We start from the raw sequence: 22962 nt of genomic DNA, 5'->3' as shown, positions 1-22962 counted from the left end.
TTCAGATTTAAAATCATGTGTGTGTGTCTGTGTGTCTGTGTCTGTGCCATTGTCTATGCCTGTGTATTGCTCACCCAGAAGAACTTCTCAGAACGCTGAGGAAAAATATACATGGGGCAGCTCAATGGATAGAATCAAGCCTAGAAATGGAAAGTTCTGGGTTCAAATGTGACCTCAAGTACTTCATAGCTGTGTGACCCTAGGCAAGTCACTTAACCTCCATTGCCTAGTTCTTACCATTCCTCTGCCTGGGAACCAATATATAGTATCAATTCTAAGACTGAAGATGAGGGTTTAGAAAGCAAAAAGGGAAAAAAGTATTCATCTAGCAAATACTTATTCTGTGTCTCCCTGAAACACAAGAGAGATGCCCCATGTTTTCCCACAGAGCACTAGCCAAAACTTCATCCTCAAAAGATTAGTTGTGTGTCCCTGGGCAAGTCACTTAAACCCCTGGAGAAAGAAATAGCAAATCTTCCTAGCATCTTAGCCAAGAAAACCCCATGGCCAGTATTGTCATGCTATATTGTCCATGGGGGCTCAAAGAGTTGGACACAACTGAATGGTTGAATGACATATTTGCTTGCTATCTTTAGAACTAAGCTACCTAGAACTCTCACTACCTTTCTTTCTTTTTTTTTTTTAAAGGAGAGCAAAAAATAGTTCATTTCTCAGACCTATGGATAAGGGAAGAATTTAGATGAAAACAAGATATAGAGAACTTTGCAAGATATAAAATACATGACTTTGAATATATTAAATTAAAATTTTTTTTCACAAAAATCTATGTAGTGAAGATCAAAAGGCAAACTACAAACTGGGGTGGGGGTGGAGAGCTTTTTTTCCCCCAAGGGTATGATCTTTTTTTTTTTTAATTAAAAACATTTTTTTTAGAATATTTTTCCATGGTTACAGGATTCATGATCCCCACCCTGCTCTTTCCTCCCCCCGGAAGCTGACAAGCAGTTCCACTGGGTGATACATATATCACTGTTCAAAACCTATTTCCATGTTATTCATATTTACAGTAGAGTCTCACTACCTTTCTAGGGAAGAAGTAGCAGCAGTGGCCAGCCATTCCTAGAATCTCTACCTAGAAACTACTCCCACCTGTATCCTTAGAGTATTTAATACCTCTCCCCCACATCAAAAAAAAAAAAAAAAAGACAAATGGTGGGGAATGGAAAAGAAGGAAGAGAGAAAAAGATAGCCTTTCAAAAATAGGAACTTGTGGTCACTCTGGAATATATAAGAGTATAATGTTCTTACATGCCCCCTGAAAGAAAGAAAGAACAAGTGGTACCCAAAGAACAAATGGTGCCCAAATTCTCCCAGGGCACTCTCTTCCTGCATAATTACCAGCCCTAACTGGCAGACCCAAGAAGTTCAAATAAGTCATCTGGGAGTGTTTCCTTTCCCCATATGCCAAGTCTCTGCATTGTTCTTTGTTAGTGAGCTTCAGAAATGAAAGCTGTTCTACTGGGAATTTTATCCAGGTGTGCTTTCTGAGGAAAGAAAAGACCTCCTGGATTTTTTCCACCTAGTTTTTATTTTACTTTTCCATTTTATAAGGATTGTCTTTCCCTCCTTCTCTGATGAGACAAGCATGAACTTGCTTTCATAAAACTCAAACCAGTATGTAGTCAGAGCTCCTGGTAGACTGAATTTGACTCTAAGGGCTTTATTTCCTAAATCTATGTTTATCTAGAGTTCGATTACTTGATGAGTGTTTGAATATCCCAATCAGAATATCATGTGATTCATAATCGTGGCATTTTATTTTTAGTCCCATTTTTAATGTACCTCCACCCATTACTTTTTTTTTCTTGTCCCTGGGAGGGAGAAACCATTCAATCCAATCAATAACTTTTTCCGTGATCTCTTTGAAAGTTTCTAACATTCTTTCAAAGGTTCTTACTTTCAGATTTGCTTAGAGATTTTTGAAGTCTCTCCCATACTCCCTCTCACCCTGAAATATTATCATTTTCCAGTGAAAGCAAAGCAAGATACTTTACAACTTTAGACATCCACTATGGCACTCTCCACACTTGGTATCTCTTCATCGTAGCATGATATCTAGCACATAGTAGGGCCTTAGTAAATGCTTATCAATTAAAGGAATTTTCTTTTTTAATAATATTTTATTTTCCCCAGTTACATGTAAAGAAAATTTTAATATTCATTTCAAATTTTTTTTAATTTTGAGCTCCAAATTCTCTCCCTCCCTATTACCTTCCCTCCTCTCCTCTATCTATGAGACAGTAAGCAATATGATGCAGATTTTATGCAAGTTGTCATGTAAAAATGTTTTCTGAACTTTCAGCCATGGCTTAGTTCAGTCAGGAACAATTTCTCTAAACATGGAATAAATTCTGTTTTGTAATCACAAATTAAATAGGAAGAGAGGAATTTGTCCTGTTTTAAGGAACATTTCTGTTGTTTGGTTTTTTTAAAGTAATTTATCTGAAAGGATTTTCCTTTGCATTCAAAGGGGGAAAAACAATTATAAATTCTTGCTTTAGTCACTTTATATTTGAAAAATCATATTTCTCACATGAAAAATCAATGATCCTGGACTAGGTTGGTTGGGAAATAAGCACATGTCTTTGTGGGCCATTTTGTGAAATGGAATTCAGTTCAATACACCCTAGGAGTTCTGTTCTGGGGAAGGATGCCCAAGATCCATTTCTGACTATGATTACAAGGGCTTGCTTGATATCGAACTTACAAATGCAAAACCACTTAGTGCTTAAAATATGTAGGAATGTTCCCTTTGCTTTTTTTATCTTTATAATAACTGATTTCAGGGTCATTAAATCCAGAATTCCAAATGGAGAGTATCTTAAAAAAAGTGTTCCACCTACAACTATAGTATCTTTCTTTTAAAGGGACAGGGGGCACAACTTGGCCTTCCTGACATCCAAAATGGTCTGGGTTTTTTTTCAAGTTTTTTACCACTGACTTGTTCTACACAAAACAGAGACCTGTTTGATTACATCACAGTAGGAAAAAGAAAAGTAAGTATTTCACTTTTCTCAGAAGAGTAGCTAATGATTCCAAAAAGGAGTTCTATCCCAAATGAGACTTCCCATCTGGAGCAACAATGTGAGAGAAAGACAATCTTTATAAAGAGTTTCTCTTCTTAGAAAGGAAAAAAATGTTTACAGAATTGAGAACTGGACACTCCAACTTTCTTTTAGTTACCACCTGAAATGGAAATGGCGAGGACTATGAATATACATCTTTGTTCTAGTCCAGTGTATAATGCAGATGGAAAATGCAACCAGCTAAATAAGAACCACCAGAAAGATTCCGATAGAGCTTTCTGTCATTGCCAAATATTTCTGTCTTATTACACACTGAATGTATATAAACTGACCTCCTCTCCCTCTCTCTCTCTTTCTCTCTCTCTCTGTTTTAGTTCATGACCAAGAACCCCAACATGCGGTTGGGAAGTGTGACTCAGGGTGGTGAGCATACCATCTTGAGACATCCATTCTTTAAAGAAATTGACTGGGTCCAGCTGAACCAACGCCAACTAGAACCACCCTTCAGACCCAGAATCGTAAGTGTCCAAGGGATATAAGAAAAGACTCTCTTTGTCCATTAATTAAGTCTCAAAACATCCTGGAGAAATCACACGAGTAAAATGCTCTGGTCTAGCTCACCCTTTGCAGGGTAACCAAACATAACACTTGAAGCTACTGTTCTATTGCTTGGTGACTTCAAATGTCCAAGTCATTCAGGCTTTATGGTTTATACATGCTTTCTTTTTGCCTTTTCCGTGTTCTTCATGCTACTCAAACTCAAATCTCCTTGAGTTCTGCTTGTCTTGCAGTTCTCCCAGATCCAAAACTCACATATATCCCAAAGGTTTCTATGGTTTGGAGAATGAATAGTTTTGTCTTGGTATTAGAATTCCCTTATGTTTCTGAACAACTGAAGGCTCTGTAGCATTCTAAAGTCTCTGTTGAAAATAGAAAAAAAAATTCAATTTTGTTATCTTCAACTGGACTCTGGCTTTTTAAATGAGAGAGATCACATTTTAAACTAGAGAACTCAGGCACTAGTATCTGGGAAAGTGCTCAATATTGACAACTCTATTGGAACTATCCTTGGTGCCCCATGCATAGCCCTCTGGGGTGAAACTCTCAGAGATGCAACTGTTAAACTTGTGGAAAGCTCAGCAGCTGGAAGGGTGAGGGAGAGGGAAGCAAGGCATAAGACAGAGCTGAGGCTGGGGGGACTGGAAAACAAGGGAGAAAAAAAGATGGTAGCATTTTTATCCTCATATACACAACGGTATCCAAAACTCTTGCACCACCTCTGTGTAGATTGTTTGAAATCTTTCCAAATATATAACATATTCAGCTAGTTTCTATTACGATAAAAAATGATAAAGGCTGATATAATACTATAAATTAATATTTTAATTAAAGCCATGCTGACAGATAAAGTCATTAGACCATGCTCTTGTAAGAATTCAAAATTGCCGCCTAGCCATAATTGTTACCTCCATGTAGCTCAAGTAGCTAGAAGAGAGGAAGTTCAAAGGCACTACAGGAGTATATATTTCTTTTTCTTACATCCTCCCACTTCCTGTCTACCATGAGGAATCATGGGAAATGTAGTTTTTAAGGTCCCCACATGTCCATAGAAAAAATATATATACTTTTAGATGGCATCTCCCAAATTTCACTTTTACATTTCATTTCTAGTTGCTTGATGTGCTACAGGCAAAGAAAAGCTCAATATCTTCTTTTCTATTTACTGTGAAGAGCCTGCCAAGAAGGCTCCTAAAATGTGTGTGTAACACCATGGTAGAGTGAGTAGAGAGCCAGGCTCAGATTCAGAATGTCCTGTGTTCAAATCTTGTCTCTGACACATACCTGTCTGTATGACTTTGAGAAAGTCATTTAACCCTTCTCATGCTCTAGACAACTCCCATGAGAGTTGACGGTGCTGATCTGGGAGCTAGAGTCAAGAAGACCTGGATTCAAATCCATCCATTGACACCTAAAATTTGTGGCCCTAGGAAAGTCACTTACCCTCTCTGTGCCTCTTTCATCATCTGTAAAATGGGAATAATAGTACCTACCACCCAGGATTATTATGGGGGTCAAGTGAGATAATATTTATAAAGGACTTACTTAACACAATGCGTAGTACCTAGTATTATTAGCTATACTGGTAGAGAAATTTCCTCCCTGGGAGTTCCTTACATCTGTGAAATCACAGGTCTGCACATGTACACAGTTAAGCTTCAGATGACTATAAACTATAATCATGATTACACAGAGATCAGGATATGGCATAATTTGTCTGGCCAATTAATAAGACTGCAGGTAATTATTTCCTACCCTTATTAGCCTTACAATGAAGCCTTTCTACAATTAACATTAATTAATTTCCTTTTTTGTATCTTTGCTGTCCTAAACAGAGTTGCACAGTTTTGTTTTCTTTTTCAGATTCGGTTAACTTTATTTTATTTTTTATTTTTTTAACATTTAATAATTTTTATTTTTTAGAAAAGTTAACATGGTTACATGATTCATGTTCTTACTTTCCCCTTCAACCCTCAAATTCCCCCCTCCATAGCCGATGCGCATTTCCACTGGTTTTAACATGTGTCATTGACCAAAACCTATTTCCATATTGTTGATAGTTGCATTGGTGTGGTAGTTTCAAGTCTGCATCCCCAATCATGTCTGCTTCAACCCATGTGTTCAAGCAGTTGCTTTTCTTCTGTGTTTCCTCTCCTGTAGTTCTTCCTCTGAATGTGGGTAGCGTTCTTTTCCATAAATCCCTCAGAATTGTCCTGGGTCATTGCATTGCTGCTGGTACAGAAGTCCATTACATTCTGTTTTACCACAGTGTATTGGTCTCTGTGTACAATGTTCTTCTGTCTCTGCTCCTTTCGCTCTGCATCAATTCCTGGAGGTCTTTCCAGTTCACATGGAATTCCTCCAGTTTATTATTCCTTTGAGCACAATAGTATTCCATCACCAGCATATACCACAATTTGTTCAGCCATTCCCCAATTGAAGGGCATACCCTCATTTCCAGTTTTTTGCCACCACAAAAAGCACAGCTATAAATATTTTCGTAAAAGTCTGTTTATCTATGATCTCTTTGGGGTACAAACCCAACAATGGTATGGCTGGATCAAAGGGCAGGCATTCTTTTATAGCCCTTTGAGAGTTGCACAGTTTTAAAAACAAAGTCCCTCTCCTTATGTTCATACAGGCATTCATTATTGTTGCTTGTTTTAAAGAAATAATTTAGAGGTTTAAGAATTAAGCAAAGGTTGGAGGGTGGTGGATAGCTCAGTGGATTAAGAGCCAAGCCTAGAGATGGAAGGTCCTGGGTTCAAATCTTGCCTCAGATACTTCCTAACTGTGTGACCCTGGACTCTGGCTTTTTAAATGAGAGAAATCACATTTTAAACTAGAGAACTTGGGCACTAGTATCTGGGAAAGTGTGCTCTCTTACTGATAACTCTGTTGACACTATCCTCGGTGCCCCATGCATAGCCATCTAGAGTAAAACTCTCAGAGATGCAGCTGTGAAACTTGTGGAAAGCTCAGCAGCTGGCAGGGTGAGGGAGAGGGAAGCTTAACCCCCCATTGCCTATCCCTTATGGCTCTTCTGCCTTGGAACTAATACACCATATTGATTCTAAGATAGAAGGGAAGATTAAAAAGAAGAAGAAGAAGAATTAAGCACAGGGTTGAAAGATTTGATCTTTGTGACTATGCTCAACTTTCTTAACCTCAGTGCCAAATACTGGCCTACTCAGCCAGATTTTCTTGGGATTAGTAACTTAATGGATTTGGAAGTATTGAAAATGAAATGTTCTGTAGCAATGCTGAAAAGTATTCTTATTATTAATCCTAATTATGTGCTAGTCTAATAATAAAATTGTCAAATAAGAACTGTAACGTCATCCTCTGAAATTTCTGGGATGTGCCCAGACATACAAGATGATTCAAGTCTCAGGTTTGTAAAATCTCATCTCTGTTCTCTTTTTGTTTCACAGAAATCCCGAGAAGATGTCAGTAATTTTGATCCTGACTTTATAAGAGAGGAGCCAGTTTTAACTCCGATTGATGAGGGACATCTTCCTATGATTAACCAGGAAGAATTTAGAAACTTTTCCTATGTTTCTCCGGAATTGCAATCATAGCCTTAAGAGAAAAGATGTAAAAGATGACAGATTTTTCTAGGAATTCCCTTCTTAAGAAATATTTAGCCATAGCCTTATTTTATAACAACAATATTACCTTAATGTGAAGAATGTACAGAAGAAGAAAAAGGACACCGAGGAATGTGTGTAACACTGTCTATGAGGTCAAATCTATATAGCACTGGAATGACTGTGGTACTCGTTTAAACAGATGATGCAGAAATCAGACTAAGCGCTGAAGAATTGGGCTCAGGAATAGAGTGCCCAAGGATATTTGGGATCTGGGGGGAATAAGCAATAAAAAAAAATTTTTTTAAAGGAAGGAGCAAGACCTACAGAGAGTATGAGCTGAGTATCTTAGCATTTCTGAGCCAAACAGACATTTTACATTGATATAGCAGTGGCAAAACAACCTGGCACTGCCTGCATTTCAGACCAATGGAACCAGCACCAGGTGGCAACTTGGGAAAATTCAGGGAGAAATAACAAAAAGGCTCTTACCTGCTGATGAAGAATTTGATGCTCTTCTCTTCCAAGGGACTAAATGGCTTTCTTTCTGACTACAGAGCTACCATGTAAAATACTTTCCCGTGCCGAAGTATAGCAAATAAAAGCAAAAACCCAATGAAGCAACAAAGAGGAAACAAACACTTCACCCTCATTACTGTACTAGCGAAGACAAGGTTCTATTAATTGTTCTATTTGTGAAATATGAGATTTTTGTCTGCATTCTGTGAAATGCCTTTAAATGAATGATGCATCTTTATCCTGAATCCACCTTTGTTTGCATGCCCACTGTTTGCCCCTGGAAGGATTGGGCTCTCTTCAGAATAGGGCAAGGAGTAAGGAAGGGAGCTCGGCATTGGCAGGTGCATGCAAACAAAGAAATTAGGCCTTAGGCTCCCGCTTACTTGTACGTCTACTTAGCTGGCTGTAAAAACGTGTTTGTGTCCACGAGTGAGGGTGGATTATGTGTGCAATGGCCCAACCTGTACTGTTAGTGCTAGTAGTATACTTTTGTTGTTTATTTAAATTATAGTTTCAATTTGAGATGTGCATTCAGACTAAATAGGCCATTACAGTTTAAATAAAGAGATGCTGGAACTATTTGTGAGGACAATGTCTGTTAAACTTGGATCTTTTCTCACTATTCTGAAATGGAATCAAGCCCTGGTCATTGCCCTTCTCACGCTTAATGAAGCTGGGAAATGAGTTTCCTGGCAGGCTAGAATAATAATTATACCTTATATACAGGTAGAGTTTAGAAGATTTAAAATGCATGTTGTCTAATCATTCCCATTCTTTCAATTCAATCCCACAAATATCCTGTGAGTTAAGCAATATGGATGCTCCTTCCCAAATATTTATTGAGTTCCTAAGATGCTTGTGCTGTAGCCTCATTTAACAAATAAGGAAACCAAGGTTCATTCATTCAATAAGCCCTTTATTAGAACACATTGTAGTTCATAGACCTAGGTTCAAATTCCAATTCTGATGAAGAATTTAAAATGTAATGCATTAAATTATAATTATATATGACACATAATTATATAATTAATTTAATTCAGTTAATACCTAATATTTGTGTGACATTAAACAAATCACTTAATTTCTCTGGCTTCGATAAGTTTGGGGAGAGGAATAAAGGGCAGTTTTCTACATGTCCTCTGAGATGCCTTCCATCTCTTCCATCTTTCATTCTCAGACCCCACCCACCTTAAGGCTGAGAATACCTGAGATCCAGTCCTGCCTCTGAGATATACTGGATGTGGGACCCTGAGTAAGTCTCACTCTGCTTCATGCTGGGTCCTGTGTTCCAGGAAGTTCTCTAAGACTTGAGAGAGTCTCTAAGAAACTAAACCAACCTTCTAAGAGAAACAAAGAGTTTCTGCAATGGTAAGAAGTAATCAGTGTAAGAAATGTACTCATCTGAGAGTTCCTATAGCAGTGAAAGTCCCAACCCTGTCATCATCAAGTTTTATCCTCTAGGCTCAGTCCTTGACCACCCTAATATCACACAGCAATGAGAAATCCAAAAGAAAGAATTTGCATTTGTTGTTCCAGATGGCCTCCACTTCTATTTTAGTCATCAATTTAAATTCTTTTTTAAGTTATAGATCTTTTTTTGTGGGGTTAAGGGAATGATAACCTATTACAGTTTTAATAAAGACATGCTCTTTCCTTATAGAGAAGCTTATGGGTCATGTGACTAAAAAATGATAGGAACTGGATAAGAATTAAAGTCTTCTAAAGCCTAGTAAAATGTTTTTTTCTATTGCCCTGTACTATCCTGGACTTCTTTCAATGCCTCTATCATCATAGGATTTTGTTGATGTGTGACTATCCCCACATTAACCTCTCCATGCCTTGGTAGATGATATCCTATATTGTGGTTGAAGAGATTCATCATCTAATGGGCAAGCTGATGATAAACCTGTCTATACTCACATCAGTTGTTCTTCAAATGATGGGCATTGGCAGGCCCATACACAAAAACATTTGTAGCTTGGTGGGAAGTATCAGCACTTAAATCTACTGGTATATCCTTCAAGAACTGATCGTTCTTGTCAACCCCTCTTGAAGCTTAAGAATGAAGCCTATCCAGCACAAAAAAGGAAAAATACAGCCTTGTGGAATCCCAAGCATAGAATTTTGGTTTGCTTTTTTTAAGGTAGTTCAAAGCTAGGCCTCTAAACTCTGTGCAGATAATGAAATTGAATGCTCATGGATCCATAAGTAATCAATAATGTCAAGTTGATATAAGAAGACTGCACTATTAAGTGTCTGAGAAAGGCTCTGAACTCACATCTTCATGACTCAACATCCATTGATTTATCCACTGTGAGTTGATGACTCTGGTAATATATATGGAACTTCCCGGGCTTGATATTTGGGTCTACACATCCATAAAATTTCAGGAATCAAAGGTCTTTTCTAATTCTGGAGCCAACCTCCAATTATCCTTGTAAAGTTGTCTTCTGGGATGAGTTAACAAGGGAACAAACCACTTGTTTTGTTTTAACAAAATTGATTGGTTTTTTTCATGCTTTTAGAGAAGGAAGGGAAGCAACATCTTTTATTTGTGGAATAAGAAGGAAGAGGAAACTGTTGATTCTCCTTTTCTATGGAAAGGTCATTTACTTGTAATCATTTCTCCATGATCTATCTTGTTTCCCAAGTTAGAATGATCAGACTAAGCCTAACCAGCAGCAACAGCCTAGGACTGGATTAAGAGATGTCTTACTATGACCCGGCCAGTCAAGAGATGCTGAGTCAGCCACAGCTGGCCAGATTCCCTGACCCTAGTTAACAGTACTTTCATGATGAAATTGCAGTGATTACTCACCCAGGGCCATTTCAGCCATGGAATTTAACAACACCCTGCATAATCTTTTCTTTCTCTCCTACCACTTTTTCTCCCTTCCTTCTCCATCTTCGAATTCATTTCATTACTGGCTAACTAGCCTACACAATGTAGTAGAATTGTTAGAATAGTTACAAAGCAATGGTTTGTGTCTTCAGATTGAATACCTTAAGACCAGCTAAGATGTTTTAGAACATCACAAAGAGTCTCAAACATTAGAGGAAAAATAAAAGCAGCAGCAAGACAAAGCTTTGTTTGTTAGCTCCTATTTTTAGATACTGTATGAGATCTTGTTTGTATGTGAAAACCCTGGAATTTCTAGCATCTGAAAGAAACTAAACCTTGTGTGAGTGGATGCAGTCAGTGCATGAACTTCTGAAAAGGAAGTAAAGAGCCTCGTGAAGATCAGATTGTGCTTGGGAGGGGCTTGAAGAAATTATAAGTTATGATATTTTCCAGGCCCTTTACCTTTCTCAAATGGAGAAGACTCCACATCATACTGTAGTTTTAAGGGAAAGATCACTAGAAATGGAGCCACGAAACCCAGATTCAAATCCTGACTCAGTGGTCAAGCAAATCACTTAAGCTCCCTGGATCTTAATTTCTCCATCTTTAAAATGGTATTATCACAGCAAATCTTGTTGTTAGGAAAGCACTTTGTAAATGCTAAAGTACTCTATAAATGTAAGTACTGGCGATTATCACTATGCTTAGCCACCACCACCACACCAATCAGTCCCACTCCCCACCTTTTGACAAATGAGACACAAACAAGAAAAAACATGTAGCCTGCTTTGTAAGCTGCATTTAGAGTAATTTAGCTAAGTGGCCAAGAACCCCACCCCTTTATCATTTTTTAATTTAACTGAATGCAAGCTGCTTTGAATATATTCCAGCAGAGTGCTTGGCTTTGACTGTTCCCTGTAAAAAAGCTTTGTGTCATATTTATTTCCAGCTTTTGATTCACACCCAATTGTTTAATGTGGTAGTATTGATTTAAACAGAATAGACAGTAATTCTCACTGCCTCTGGCTTTGCTTCAAACTGGGTCCCTGTAACCTATTTCTACAAGGCCTGAGGATAAAGATTAGATAAGCCCACAGACTTTGCCAATAAAAAGAGCTCATGTGATCCTCACCCACCATTGAACTAAGGTTTGATAAGGGTCAAAGTCAGCTTTTCTAACCAGACCATTATATTCTCTTCCTTTGTTAAATTTAAACCAGTTCTATAGATTCCATTCTGCCTCTATCACACACAAATACACATATGTACAGCCTATTCTTTTCTTTTCTTTCCTAATTCATTTCAGTCCTATCAGAATATGCCTGGTACCTTTCTTTTCCTCCCTTCCTTCCTTCCAACCTTCCTTCCTTCCAGCCATCCTTCCTTCCTTCTTTCTTTCTTTCTTTCTTCCTTCCATCCACATCCAAGTCACCTCCTTTTTAAAGGCCAGTTACTCAACCAAGATGATCAGATTCTTTCGATGTTGTGGGTAAGAATGACCATTGTTTCCTCTGAAAATAATGACTATGTTGTTCATGCTTTGGTAGACGAGTAAAAGGATTTACATGTGGGCAGGCCCCAAAGTTCCAGATGCTTTTCCATCATTTCCCTCTCTTCCCCAATGCTACCCTTTTCTGATCAGATAGAGAATACCTATGAGAATCTTCCAGACCTATCCCCAGCCTTGAAGTTTGACAGCCTCCAGTGAATACATGTGGAGTTAACTTTTGCAGTATCTATCAGACTGCAAGGCCCTTCTACCAGATCTGAGGCTACTGCTATGACTCTCTGGAGGCTGAAAAGATAGGAGGTGCTTCATAAATGTTTGTTGATTGATGCTCAGGAGAAAGGGATTCTCTTCCCCTCGTTAGAACCCTGGGATCAGGGGTTCTTAAACTGGAATTCATGAACTTGTTTAATATTTAGATACCTCCATCTTAAACTAATTGCTTTTTTTTTAATTCTACATATTCTATTTTATACATTTAAGAACATCTCTAAAAAAAGGGCCCATAAATGATTACCAAAAGGGATCTGTGACACAATAATAATAACAACATTTATATAGCACTTGCAGTATGTCAGGTACTGTACTAAGCACTTTATAATTATTATCTCATTTGATCCTGCAAGATAGGGATTATGATCTCTGTTTTACAGATGAGGAAATTGAGGCAAACAGATTAAATGACTTGCCCAACCTCACACAGCTAGAATCTGAGGTTAAACTTGGGCTGTCAGGTCCAGATCCAGCCCTTTGTGCCACCTTGCTGTCCCAACACATACAAAAAAAAGTTGAGAACTCCTATGCTAAAAAGAGTTGCCAAGAGAAGCAGGAAAAACTTTTTTGGAGATTTCAGAGATTTTCCTAGATAACCCAAGTTCCAGCCCTGACAAGAAACAAGGTTACCTCATTTGGTGAGTGGGACAGGTAAGCCTCCATTGGTGAATTATGGTCACGTCAAGAATCCACCAAAACTCTCATTTGCCATCATATCTGTTCTATCTATATTATCTCAGAAAAAAAAAAAAAAAAAGGAAGAGGAGGAGGAGAAGGAAAAGCTAAGGGTTGGTTAGGGATTATTTCAGCCCTTATTTCTTCAGTCCCTTATTTCTGAAAAACAACTCTTTTGTACGAGATATCTTTAGCCTTCCTGTTTCAAATCCATCCCAAAGAGCAGTTTGAAGGGTTCAAGGAAGCATCTTTGTCACATATAAGAGACAAACAAAAAGAAGGGTTCCAGCTCTTCTCTCTCAGCTGATAATCCAATGAAGGCAATAAGGCAATCTTCCTTCACTTTCCTGCTAACTTAGATCAGCATCCCAACTAACCACATGACTCTAGGGCCAAACAAATCAAGGGGCGCTGGGTTTCAAAGGCCAATGAGAGGAGCATTGATGTAAGAACTTTTGGCAAATTCTTCAACCCTTGCCCCTTTCCTCATATGCCGGTTGGTTCCCCCAAGGCTCCTGGTCAGGTGGGACCCATTTTGTTTAGTTCTTATGACTGAATTTAAAGGTTGTTCTAGGGTTATATTCTTAAATAGAAAGAGCAGAAACAGCATGAGTAAATTCCCAGTTCCAAGAGGCAAATCAAGGCTACATTAATAGTGTTGTGTCTGCTGCCTCATACATTTGAATGCTCAGGAATGTGGCGTTTGGGTAATTTTCAGACTTGATCTGCAGGAAAAATTGGGACACAAACGTATCATTGTAACAGCTTTGGCTCAGCTTTGGGAAAAGACCATTCATCTACACACCCAGGGCATTTCAGTTCCAGAAAGAGGCATGTGATTAGTCAGATGCCAACCCTCTCCCTGTTAGCTCCAAAAAAAATGCCTTTCTGCCTTCTTCCTGCAGTTTCTAAAGGAGAGAGAACCTTTTACCTGCCCACTTTCTGATGGTCTGACTATTATGAGGCTAAAATCTGGAGATTTAAGACTTGGACCTGAAGAAAACTTGAAGGGGTCTAGTCTAGTCCCCTGCCCTAGGGCAGATTTGCCCTGAATTTCTTGTTGTTATTGCAGTGGAGTGAAGTGGAAAATGGTTAAGAGAAATGTTGAGTTTCCAAAGCTAAAATGGAATGTTTAGGAAGGAAATAGTGTCTGTAGATTTTTCATTCTTCTAATTTGGGAGATCATTAGCCAGTTTTGATGTCCTTGTCTGATTTTAAAGACAAAAACCTCAAGGGACACACAGGTAGAATGTTCACAGAAGCTTGAAAAACACTGCTGAATAATCAGACACCCCAGGGGACTATCATATTTGGGATTTGTCTCCTTTGTTGACAATACAGTTGGCTGTTTCAGAGCTATTAAGGATTTATAACCCTAAGACTTCAACCTATTTGAGATCCCGCTACATAGACCAAACCCCAAGAAGGTTACTGACGGTAAGAAAAGACCCACCTGTTTAAAATAATATGTTTACAGCACCATTATTTCTGATAATAAAAAAGCTGGAAACAAAAGATGTGCTTGGTGATTGGGAAAATGACTGAACAAATTATAACAATGTTTAATTAATGTGTAAAGAACAGGTACACATCATCATGATTCCAAAGAGTATTATCACATGTAAGAAATGGATTATAATTTTAATAATAATATCTAGATATAGCACTTCAGTACAGTGGATAGTGCCAGAACTGAAGCCAGGAAGACTCATCTTCCTGAGTTCAAATCTGTCCTCACATACTTTGTGTGACCCCAGATAAGTCACTTAACCCTGTGTGCCTCGGTTTCCTCATTGTAAAATGAGCTAGAGAAGGAAATAGTAGATCAGTCTAGTATCTTTGTAAAGAAAACCTTTAATTAGATCTCAAAGAACTGATGCAACTGAAACAACTGAATAACGACAAAATAGCACTTTGAGGTTTGCAAAGTACTTTCCATCTGTTATATCATTTTAACCTCATAATGACTCAGGGAAATAGGTATTGTTATTATCCACATTTTGCAGAAGGAAACTGAGGCTGGCAGAGGTTAAGTAACTTGTCCACATAGCTAATAAGTGTGTCAGTCAAGATTTGAACTCAGGTCTACCTTCCTACAAATCCAGCATTCTTCCTTACCATGTCACCTAGAGAAACATAGAGATATTTGTGTGAATTGATATATAGTGAAGAAAGCAAAGTCAAAATACAATGTGCATGATGATTATAGTAATGTAGACAGTATGGAAAGGCACAGAAACTCCAGTTAAATACCAAGACCATGGTTAGCACCAGAATGTCAAAGTCATGGAATTCCTCATTTCAGGAAGCAAACTATGGGCAGGGGGTCTCCTGTGGGGATGAATATTTGGGCATGTATGTCAAAATATATGCAACACATGTACAATATGCATCAATACATTTTAAAGCCCCTACAGGCTTGCAGATATCTATCTATCTATCTATCTATCTATCTATCTATCTATCTATCTATCTATCTATCATATTGAGAACTACCTGACTATTGAAGTAGGTAGATGGCTGTCTTGATTTAAGTTCTATCCTCTACTTAGAACCAGTGTCCTATTTCAGTCATGTAATCTAGCAACATTAAAAGATTTAGGAGGAAAACTTAGTGTTTTGCACCTTTTCTTAGTCTAGTTATCTTCTACATGTACTCTTTTTTTTTTAACAAATTGAATTAGAAATAGTAATATCTTTCTCTCTGAATTTCCCCCTTTACAAAATCAAATGCATTCCCAAATTTGAGATTTTCATGGAGTTATTGGGTTGCACATGCAAGCCAATCAACCCTTCCATTTTCTTGCCATAAAATAAATACGGTGAATCAGGGTGATGGTGATAAAGGAGCCAAAGTGGTGTAGTGAATACTATGCTGGACTTTAAGTCAGAAAAAAATGAGTGAATCCTACCTCTAATACTTAGTATCTCTGTGACCATAAGCCAATCTTAACTTCCACTTATGCTCAATTTCCTTATCTGTAAAACTGAAATGATAATATCTATAATGCAGGGCTTCTTCACCTGGGGTGCACAGACCCTAATCAGTCTATGGATACATTTTCAGGGATCTGTGAGCTTGGATAGGAGAAAAAAATTACATCTTTATGTCTATTAACCTCTAACTGAAATTTAGCATTTCCTTCATTTATGACTTTAAAAAAAGACAGTATTCTGAAAAGTGGGTCCATAAGTTTCATTGGACTCCAAAAGGCATCAATGACATTAAAAAAGGTGAAAAAAAAAACTTACGTAACTAATTGTGAGTAAGATCTAGAATGTAGCCAAGCCTATTTACCACTGAAGAAGAGTGAAGGAATGTTTGAATGGAAGGAAACTGAAGAATTGGGAGTTTGAGAAACATCTAAATAAATATTAATGTCTCTTAGTATACGGGCATAAATTGGGAGGAAGAGAAGACAGTGAATCAGGTGCTTTAAATCCATGAGAAAGGAGAGAATATGACCTAGGGATATGTATTCTTCAGCTGCAATCATTTAAATAGGGTAGAAAATTTTGAATGAGTGAACCACAAAGGAGGAAATGTTGCTAAGTGATGGAGGTAAAGGGAGAATCTGAAAGGACATGTTACGGTGCAAAGAGGATGTTGGTACAGGGGGTGTGAAAGAAGGTACAGCCATTGATGGATTGGATATCTGGAGATGCAATGTTATCAGCATACATCCAACTCTCAGAGGGTCAGTAGACTAGAGAACTCTGACCAAGAAGTCCTGGACCAAGGGAAGTTTGTTTACAATGGAACAGGAACTCCAGAGGGCACAGTGGAAATGGCGGTCAGAGTTGGAGTGAGACATAAGATGGGTAGAGGATAGGGATGAGAAAATTGGAATGGGCATTGGGGACAGTTAGTTCCTATGTGGCTAATAATTGATTAATATAGGGCTAGGAAGAGAAACATTAGCACCAATAGGGGAAGGAGGAGTTGACAGGTGATTAGTAAAGTCCACAGTCTTTTAGGGGTATCTTAGAGACCAGGAGGCTACAGGTGCTTCTGCTCCTCCAGAGTGGTGGGAAAAGTGTTGGGAGATAAAATACAAATAATATCTGTAGTACCTACTACTTCCACAGGCTTATTCTAAGTTTTAGGTTGTCCCAACCTGGTCTTGACCTGGTCCCGGTCATTGCAACCATATCACACATTATTCTCCTTTATATTCTACATCTAGCTAATTGGTTTTACATGACACAATATCACATCCTCTCCATTTCCATGCCTTTTTATATTTTGGCTCCAGTGCACTCTATCAACCAGAATCCCTACTTTCCTTTAAGCTCAACTTGAAACACCTCTTCATGAGATCTTTCTGCCCCAATCCCAGCTGAGAGTGTTCCTCCAAAAGCCTTTACATAGGTATGTATGTACATGCTGTCTCCTCCAATATGGCACAAGTTCCTTGAGAGCAAGAACTGTTTCATGGTTTGTCTTTCTATTCCCAGTGTCTGGAAGAATACTTAGAACATAGTAGGATTTGGGGCAGCTAGGTGGCAAAGTGGATAGATAACTGGATCTGGAGTCAGGAAGATTCCTCTTCCTGAGTTCAAATTTGGTCTTGGGCACTTATTAGCTATGAGACCCTGGACAAGTAACAACCCTATTTGCCTTAGTTTTATCATATGTAAAATGAGCTAGAAAAGGAAATGGCAAAGAACTCCAAGATCATTGCCAAGAAAACCCCAAAAAGGGTCATAAAGAGTCAGGTATGATTGAAAAATGACTGAACAGCAATAAGAACTGGGATTGATGAATGCATGTTTGACTAACTGAGATAAGGTTTGTAATACACTTTGCAAAAATGTTAAATGTTTGCCTGGTTTTCCTTTCTCTCTCTCTCTCTCTCTCTCTCTCTCTCTGTCTCTCTGTCTCTCTGTCTCTCTGTCTCTCTGTCTCTCTCTCTCTCTCTCTATCTCTCTCTCTCTCTCTCTCTCTCTCCCCCCTCTCTCCCTCTCCCTCCACCCCCATCTCTCTCTCATTTGAACACTAATGGCCTATATTTAATCTGAGTCATTGGAGAATACACTCTTTCAGAGATATTCGTAGAGGACTAGGGACTAAAAAGAGACCAGTGACTAGAATTGAGCCTGATGAGATGAGTCAAGTGTGAACCATGGGACTTTTTATTCAACCCACAACACTTTGATAATTTATGTACCTCCTCAGCTTGACATGCTCTGAGTTTAATGGGTTCTTTTCCTTCCAAGGCTGGGGGCCCAAATGACTCCTAAGTAGACACACTCATGTGGCTCTTTCTGTCCTCATTGTCCTTGGAAAAAATGAATCCTCATGGCACCCAGCTAGGTAAATAAACAAACATTTTGCAATTCTCCAAGAAAAAAAAAAGGCAGAGGTTCTAAGGAATTCTTAACATGGAGTCCACAGACTTCTTCCTCCCTCTCTTTCCAGGGTAAATTTCAAGGGGTCTGTAAATCTGGGTGGAAAAAATAAGTACATTTTTATTTCAGTATAATTTGTCTCTTTTGTAATATTATGTATCTTATTTTGTAAATTTAAACAACATTATTCTGAGAAGAGGAACTTAGGCTTTGCCTGACTGCCAAAGGAAGTGCCATGACACAAGAGCTTCTGGGTCAAGAACCACTGGGTTAAGGAATTTGCTCAAGATTATGCAAAGACTTTATAGGCTGACTTTGTCATCGCCTCTAAATCCATTGAAACAGATCTAGTCTCATCTGTGAAAAGCACAGGAATAGGAATGATTAGTTAGTGATTTTGGTCAGGAAAGCTAGTTTTGGAGAGTTCTTACTAAACCATGATGGTTTGGGGTTGGAATAAAGGGGAAAGACTGGAAGAGAAGGAACTCAAGCAGGACAGTCCCAATACCCTGAAAGGCTTGGCTACATTAACCTTACTTCCTTCTTCCCATTTGTATGTTCAATAAATATAGACCATTATTTCCTTCTTTAAATTTTATTAATTTGTAAATCAGAGATCCTTTACCCTTTTTGTGCCATGGATCACTTTGGTGGCCTGGTAAAGCCAAAGATTTCTTCTCAGGGCAATGTTTTTAAATATTATCAAAATGTATTAAAAACAGGATCATGGACCCAAGTTAGGAACCTGAACCAAAGAGCAAGCTTCTCCTGCTGACCATCAAAGATAATGATGTCTGCCTCTCAAAGAAGCCATTACTACATGGCTTTCCCTAATTCCATGTAGTAATGGACCCAGAATTGAAATTCTTTTTTGTTTCCCCTGAAAATGACAGGACCATAGATTTTAAGATGGAAGTTATTGTGGAGGTAATTTAGGCCATCCCATCATTTTATGGATGAACCGTAAAGAAAGAAAGAAGTAAGAAAGCCCAGAAAGAAGTAACTTGTTTCAGATCACCTAGATATTTCTTAATCTATTTTTCTTATGTTTTCTTTTCTTCTCATCTACCAAAGGATTCTGAGCACTGACTCAGCTCTCCTGAAGTATTACATAAATACTTGGAATCTGGGTTTAAGCTTTAGGTTCTATTCTTACTAACTAGAGACTTGGGATGTTATTTATCTTCTTCGTATCTGATTTCTCATCAGTACTATGACAATAAAAATATCTAGGTACCATCTACTCTAAGAGGAAGCATACAAGAAACCACAAGTACTATACATAGGTTGACTAATACTATAAAAATAATATTGACTCTTCAAGCCCTATAAAGTTTAGACTTGTTACACCAGTATGGTAACTACCTTTAGTTACTGCCCAAGCAATTTCTGCTATACCTGGAGCCCTCCAAAGGGAGCCAAATTCTGCCTTTCCCCCTCCCTCTCAATGGTAAAGGATTTCTGAGAGCAAGTAGCCAGAAAGAAACCCATTTGTAGAGTTTTAACTTGGGTCACGACTGGGGCTATTAATTTGCAGATATTTATGTTGTGATGTGCCCCATGCCTTTTTTTGGAGGGGGGGGGCTGATTAATTGAATGGTTTTATTTTGAAGATTGTACTTCCCAGTTTTTTCTTTTTTTTTCCGTTTTAATTTTTATTTTTAAAATTACATATAGAAACAATTTTTAACAATTGTTATCTGACATTTCATTATCCATATTCTCTTCCACCCTTCTTTCCCTCCTCCATTCCCCAAAATGATAAATAGTCTGATATAGGTTATGCCAGGACTGTCATGTGATACATATTTCCATATTCCTCATGCCATGAAAGAAGACACATATTGCACATACCAGAAAAAACTCAAGAAACAAATAAAGTGAAAGGTGGCATACTTTGATCTGCAATCAAATTCAGATTCCAACAGTTCCTTCCTTGGCTGTGAAGAGTGAGATGTTTTTTCCATCCCAAGTCCCTTGGGGTCATCTTGGAACCTTGCTTTGCTGATAATAGTTTAATCTTTCACAGTTGATTTTCATACAATATCTTTGTTATTATATATATAGTGTTCTCCAGATTTTGCTTGTTTCATTTTGCATTACTTCATATGATTTTTCAGGGCTTTTTATGAAAAAAAAATTCTTATGACATAATAGTATTCCATTATAATCATGGGCCATAACTAGTTCAGTCATTCCCCAGTTGATGGATATCCTCTCAGTTTACAATTGTTTGCTAACACAAAAAGAGCTGCTATAAATATTTTTGTATATATATATATATATATCCTTTTCCTTTTCCTTTGATCTCTTTGGGACATAGATGCAGTAGTGATATTGCTATGTCAGAAATCAGAGTTTTATGACCCTTTGGGCATAGTTCCAGATTACTCTCCAAAATGGTTGGATCACATCATAGTTCCACCAACAGTGTATGAGTATCTCAATTTTCCCACATCTCCTCCAACATTTATCATTTTCCTTTTTCATCATATTAGATATGTCCCATGCTTAATGATTATTTTATTAGTTACTTCCCACAGTTACTTTTAAAATAACTTTTAAAGCTTGGTACTGAACACAAATGATTTGTGTTACAAAATCACAGAAGTGTGTCAACTACTCAAGACATGGACATTTTATGCCAATGGAGTCTAGATAAAGGCTCCAGTCTACTTGTCACACTAGGCAAGTACTACCCACTGTTCTACCCTCTTTGTGGCTAATACTTTCTTAGGCCAGGAAGGGACTTTTGTCCAGCCTCATCAGTCACACTTGGCCTTCAGGTAGTTGAAGATGAATGAACATGAGTACTGGATGTGGAGGCAGAGGATTTGTGTTCAAAACCCAGTTCTGCCATTTATTATTAATGAATGTGATCTTGGGCTGTTCACTTTATTGTTCTGGGTCTCAGTTATTTCATGGGAAAAAATTAGAAGTTGGACTACATCAATGGCGTCAACCTCAAATAGAAGTGAAAGCCACTAATATGTTCATACGGGGGTGCCATTAGTTTGTTGTTGGTTAGTTATTTTTCAATCATGTCCAACTCATTGTGAGTTTAGGGTTTTCTTGGCAAAGATACTGGAATAGTTTGCCATTTCCTTTTCTTGCTCATTTTACAGGTGTGGAAACAGAGGCAAACAGGATAAAATGACTTGCCCAGGGTCACACAGCTAATAAGATGTCTGAGGCCAGATTTGAACGTGGAAGACTGAGTCTTCCTGACTCCAGGTTGCTACCCACCTGAATCTATACATAAGTGTGTGGGTGGGGGTGGCAAGGGAGAGCACTAATCTTCATACAAGGATCTCAACATATTGACTTAGTTTTCCAATGTAATGTTATCTGTGCTTTATTGTCTTTTTATTTATTTTGTTAAATATTTCCTAATTACATTTTAGTCTGGTCTGGGTTCCATGCCCCTCTGGACTAAATAATCTCTAAGAAATATATATTTTGCTCAGTGTCAGGGCTGAGCTCAGCCTTGGACTATGCAACATCAGGGTTGAAAGTCAATTTAGAAAAGGCAGAGTGGTTTAGATAAATATGGTAAATTAAAGGAATAGAAATGTAGGGATTAAAAGGACCTCAGAGATAATCCCACCCAACCTTCTTCTGAAGCTGAGGTGTTGATTGGTTGACATGTAGACATGGGAAATGATTTGCCTCAGGCTCTAGTCCAAGGAAGGAGTGGGTCAGGGTTCTACCTGAACTCATCTAACTAAATCTAATGCACTGTGAATCAATTGGTCAAGTAATCATTTCTAAGCACCGGCTATGGTCTGGGCGCTCTGCTAGGCACTGGGGATCCAAAGTAATGATGAAACTGTCGAAGCCTTGGAAGGATCTCATATTCTATCAGAGGAAAAGCCAGGCATATATGTATAATGTGTTCAAAATAAGGACCAAGTAATTTCAGAGAGAAAGGCACTAATGGCTACAGAGAAAAGATCAGAAAAGGCTTCAGTCTAAGTGACATTTGAGCTAAGTTTTGAAGGAAAGGAGAAAAAAAAAATTTAACCCTTATAAAACTATGTATACATTCCAAGGCAGAAAAGTGGTTAGGGTTAGGCAATGGGGGTTAAATGACTTGCCCAGGGTCACACAGCTGGGAAGTGTCTGAGGTCATATTTGAACCCAGACCCTCCTGTCTCTAGGCCTGGCTTTCAATCCACTGAGCTACCCAGCTACTCCTGGAAAATAGAAATTCTAAGAAACAAAAGTTAAGAGAGGGTACATGGAGAGCAGCCAATAAAAAACCCGGAGAGAGAGATGGCATGTGGGAAGATGGGAAGAATTGGAAGGCCAATTTATCTGGATCATAGAAGGTATGAAAGGGAATAATATGTGCTAAATTTAGTGTCTATGATTGCATATATGTATAAAGACAATAGAGTATGTATAAATATGTATAAAGACAATAAAGACAATATACAACACAGAATTGGATAGGTACATTTATATGACATCTATATGTAATATATATTTGACACATCTTTCATATACTTATATATGAAAGGATTATGTACACACATTTATATAGATAGTTATATTCATAGTACTTAGACTATTCGGGTATATACATGTATCCCTTCC

General features: G+C 38.0%; 1 protein-coding gene across 1 annotated transcript in view; it reads left to right on the top strand.

Annotated features, from left to right (window-relative positions):
• PRKCH (protein kinase C eta) overlaps positions 1 to 8303 on the top strand; it is a 308783-nt gene extending 300480 nt beyond the window's left edge. Inside the window, exons 13-14 of the mRNA XM_044664866.1 lie at positions 3422 to 3565; positions 7040 to 8303. Of these exons, the coding sequence (XP_044520801.1) occupies positions 3422 to 3565; positions 7040 to 7186 (291 nt within the window). The 3' untranslated portion in view covers positions 7187 to 8303. The remainder of the gene's footprint in view (positions 1 to 3421; positions 3566 to 7039) is intronic.
• Positions 8304 to 22962: the final 14659 nt, after the last annotated feature.

The sequence above is a fragment of the Gracilinanus agilis genome, chromosome 2 (assembly GCF_016433145.1).
Source record: "Gracilinanus agilis isolate LMUSP501 chromosome 2, AgileGrace, whole genome shotgun sequence".
NCBI classification, from domain to species: domain Eukaryota; kingdom Metazoa; phylum Chordata; class Mammalia; order Didelphimorphia; family Didelphidae; genus Gracilinanus; species Gracilinanus agilis.
This window is presented reverse-complemented; position numbering and strand designations above follow the sequence as displayed.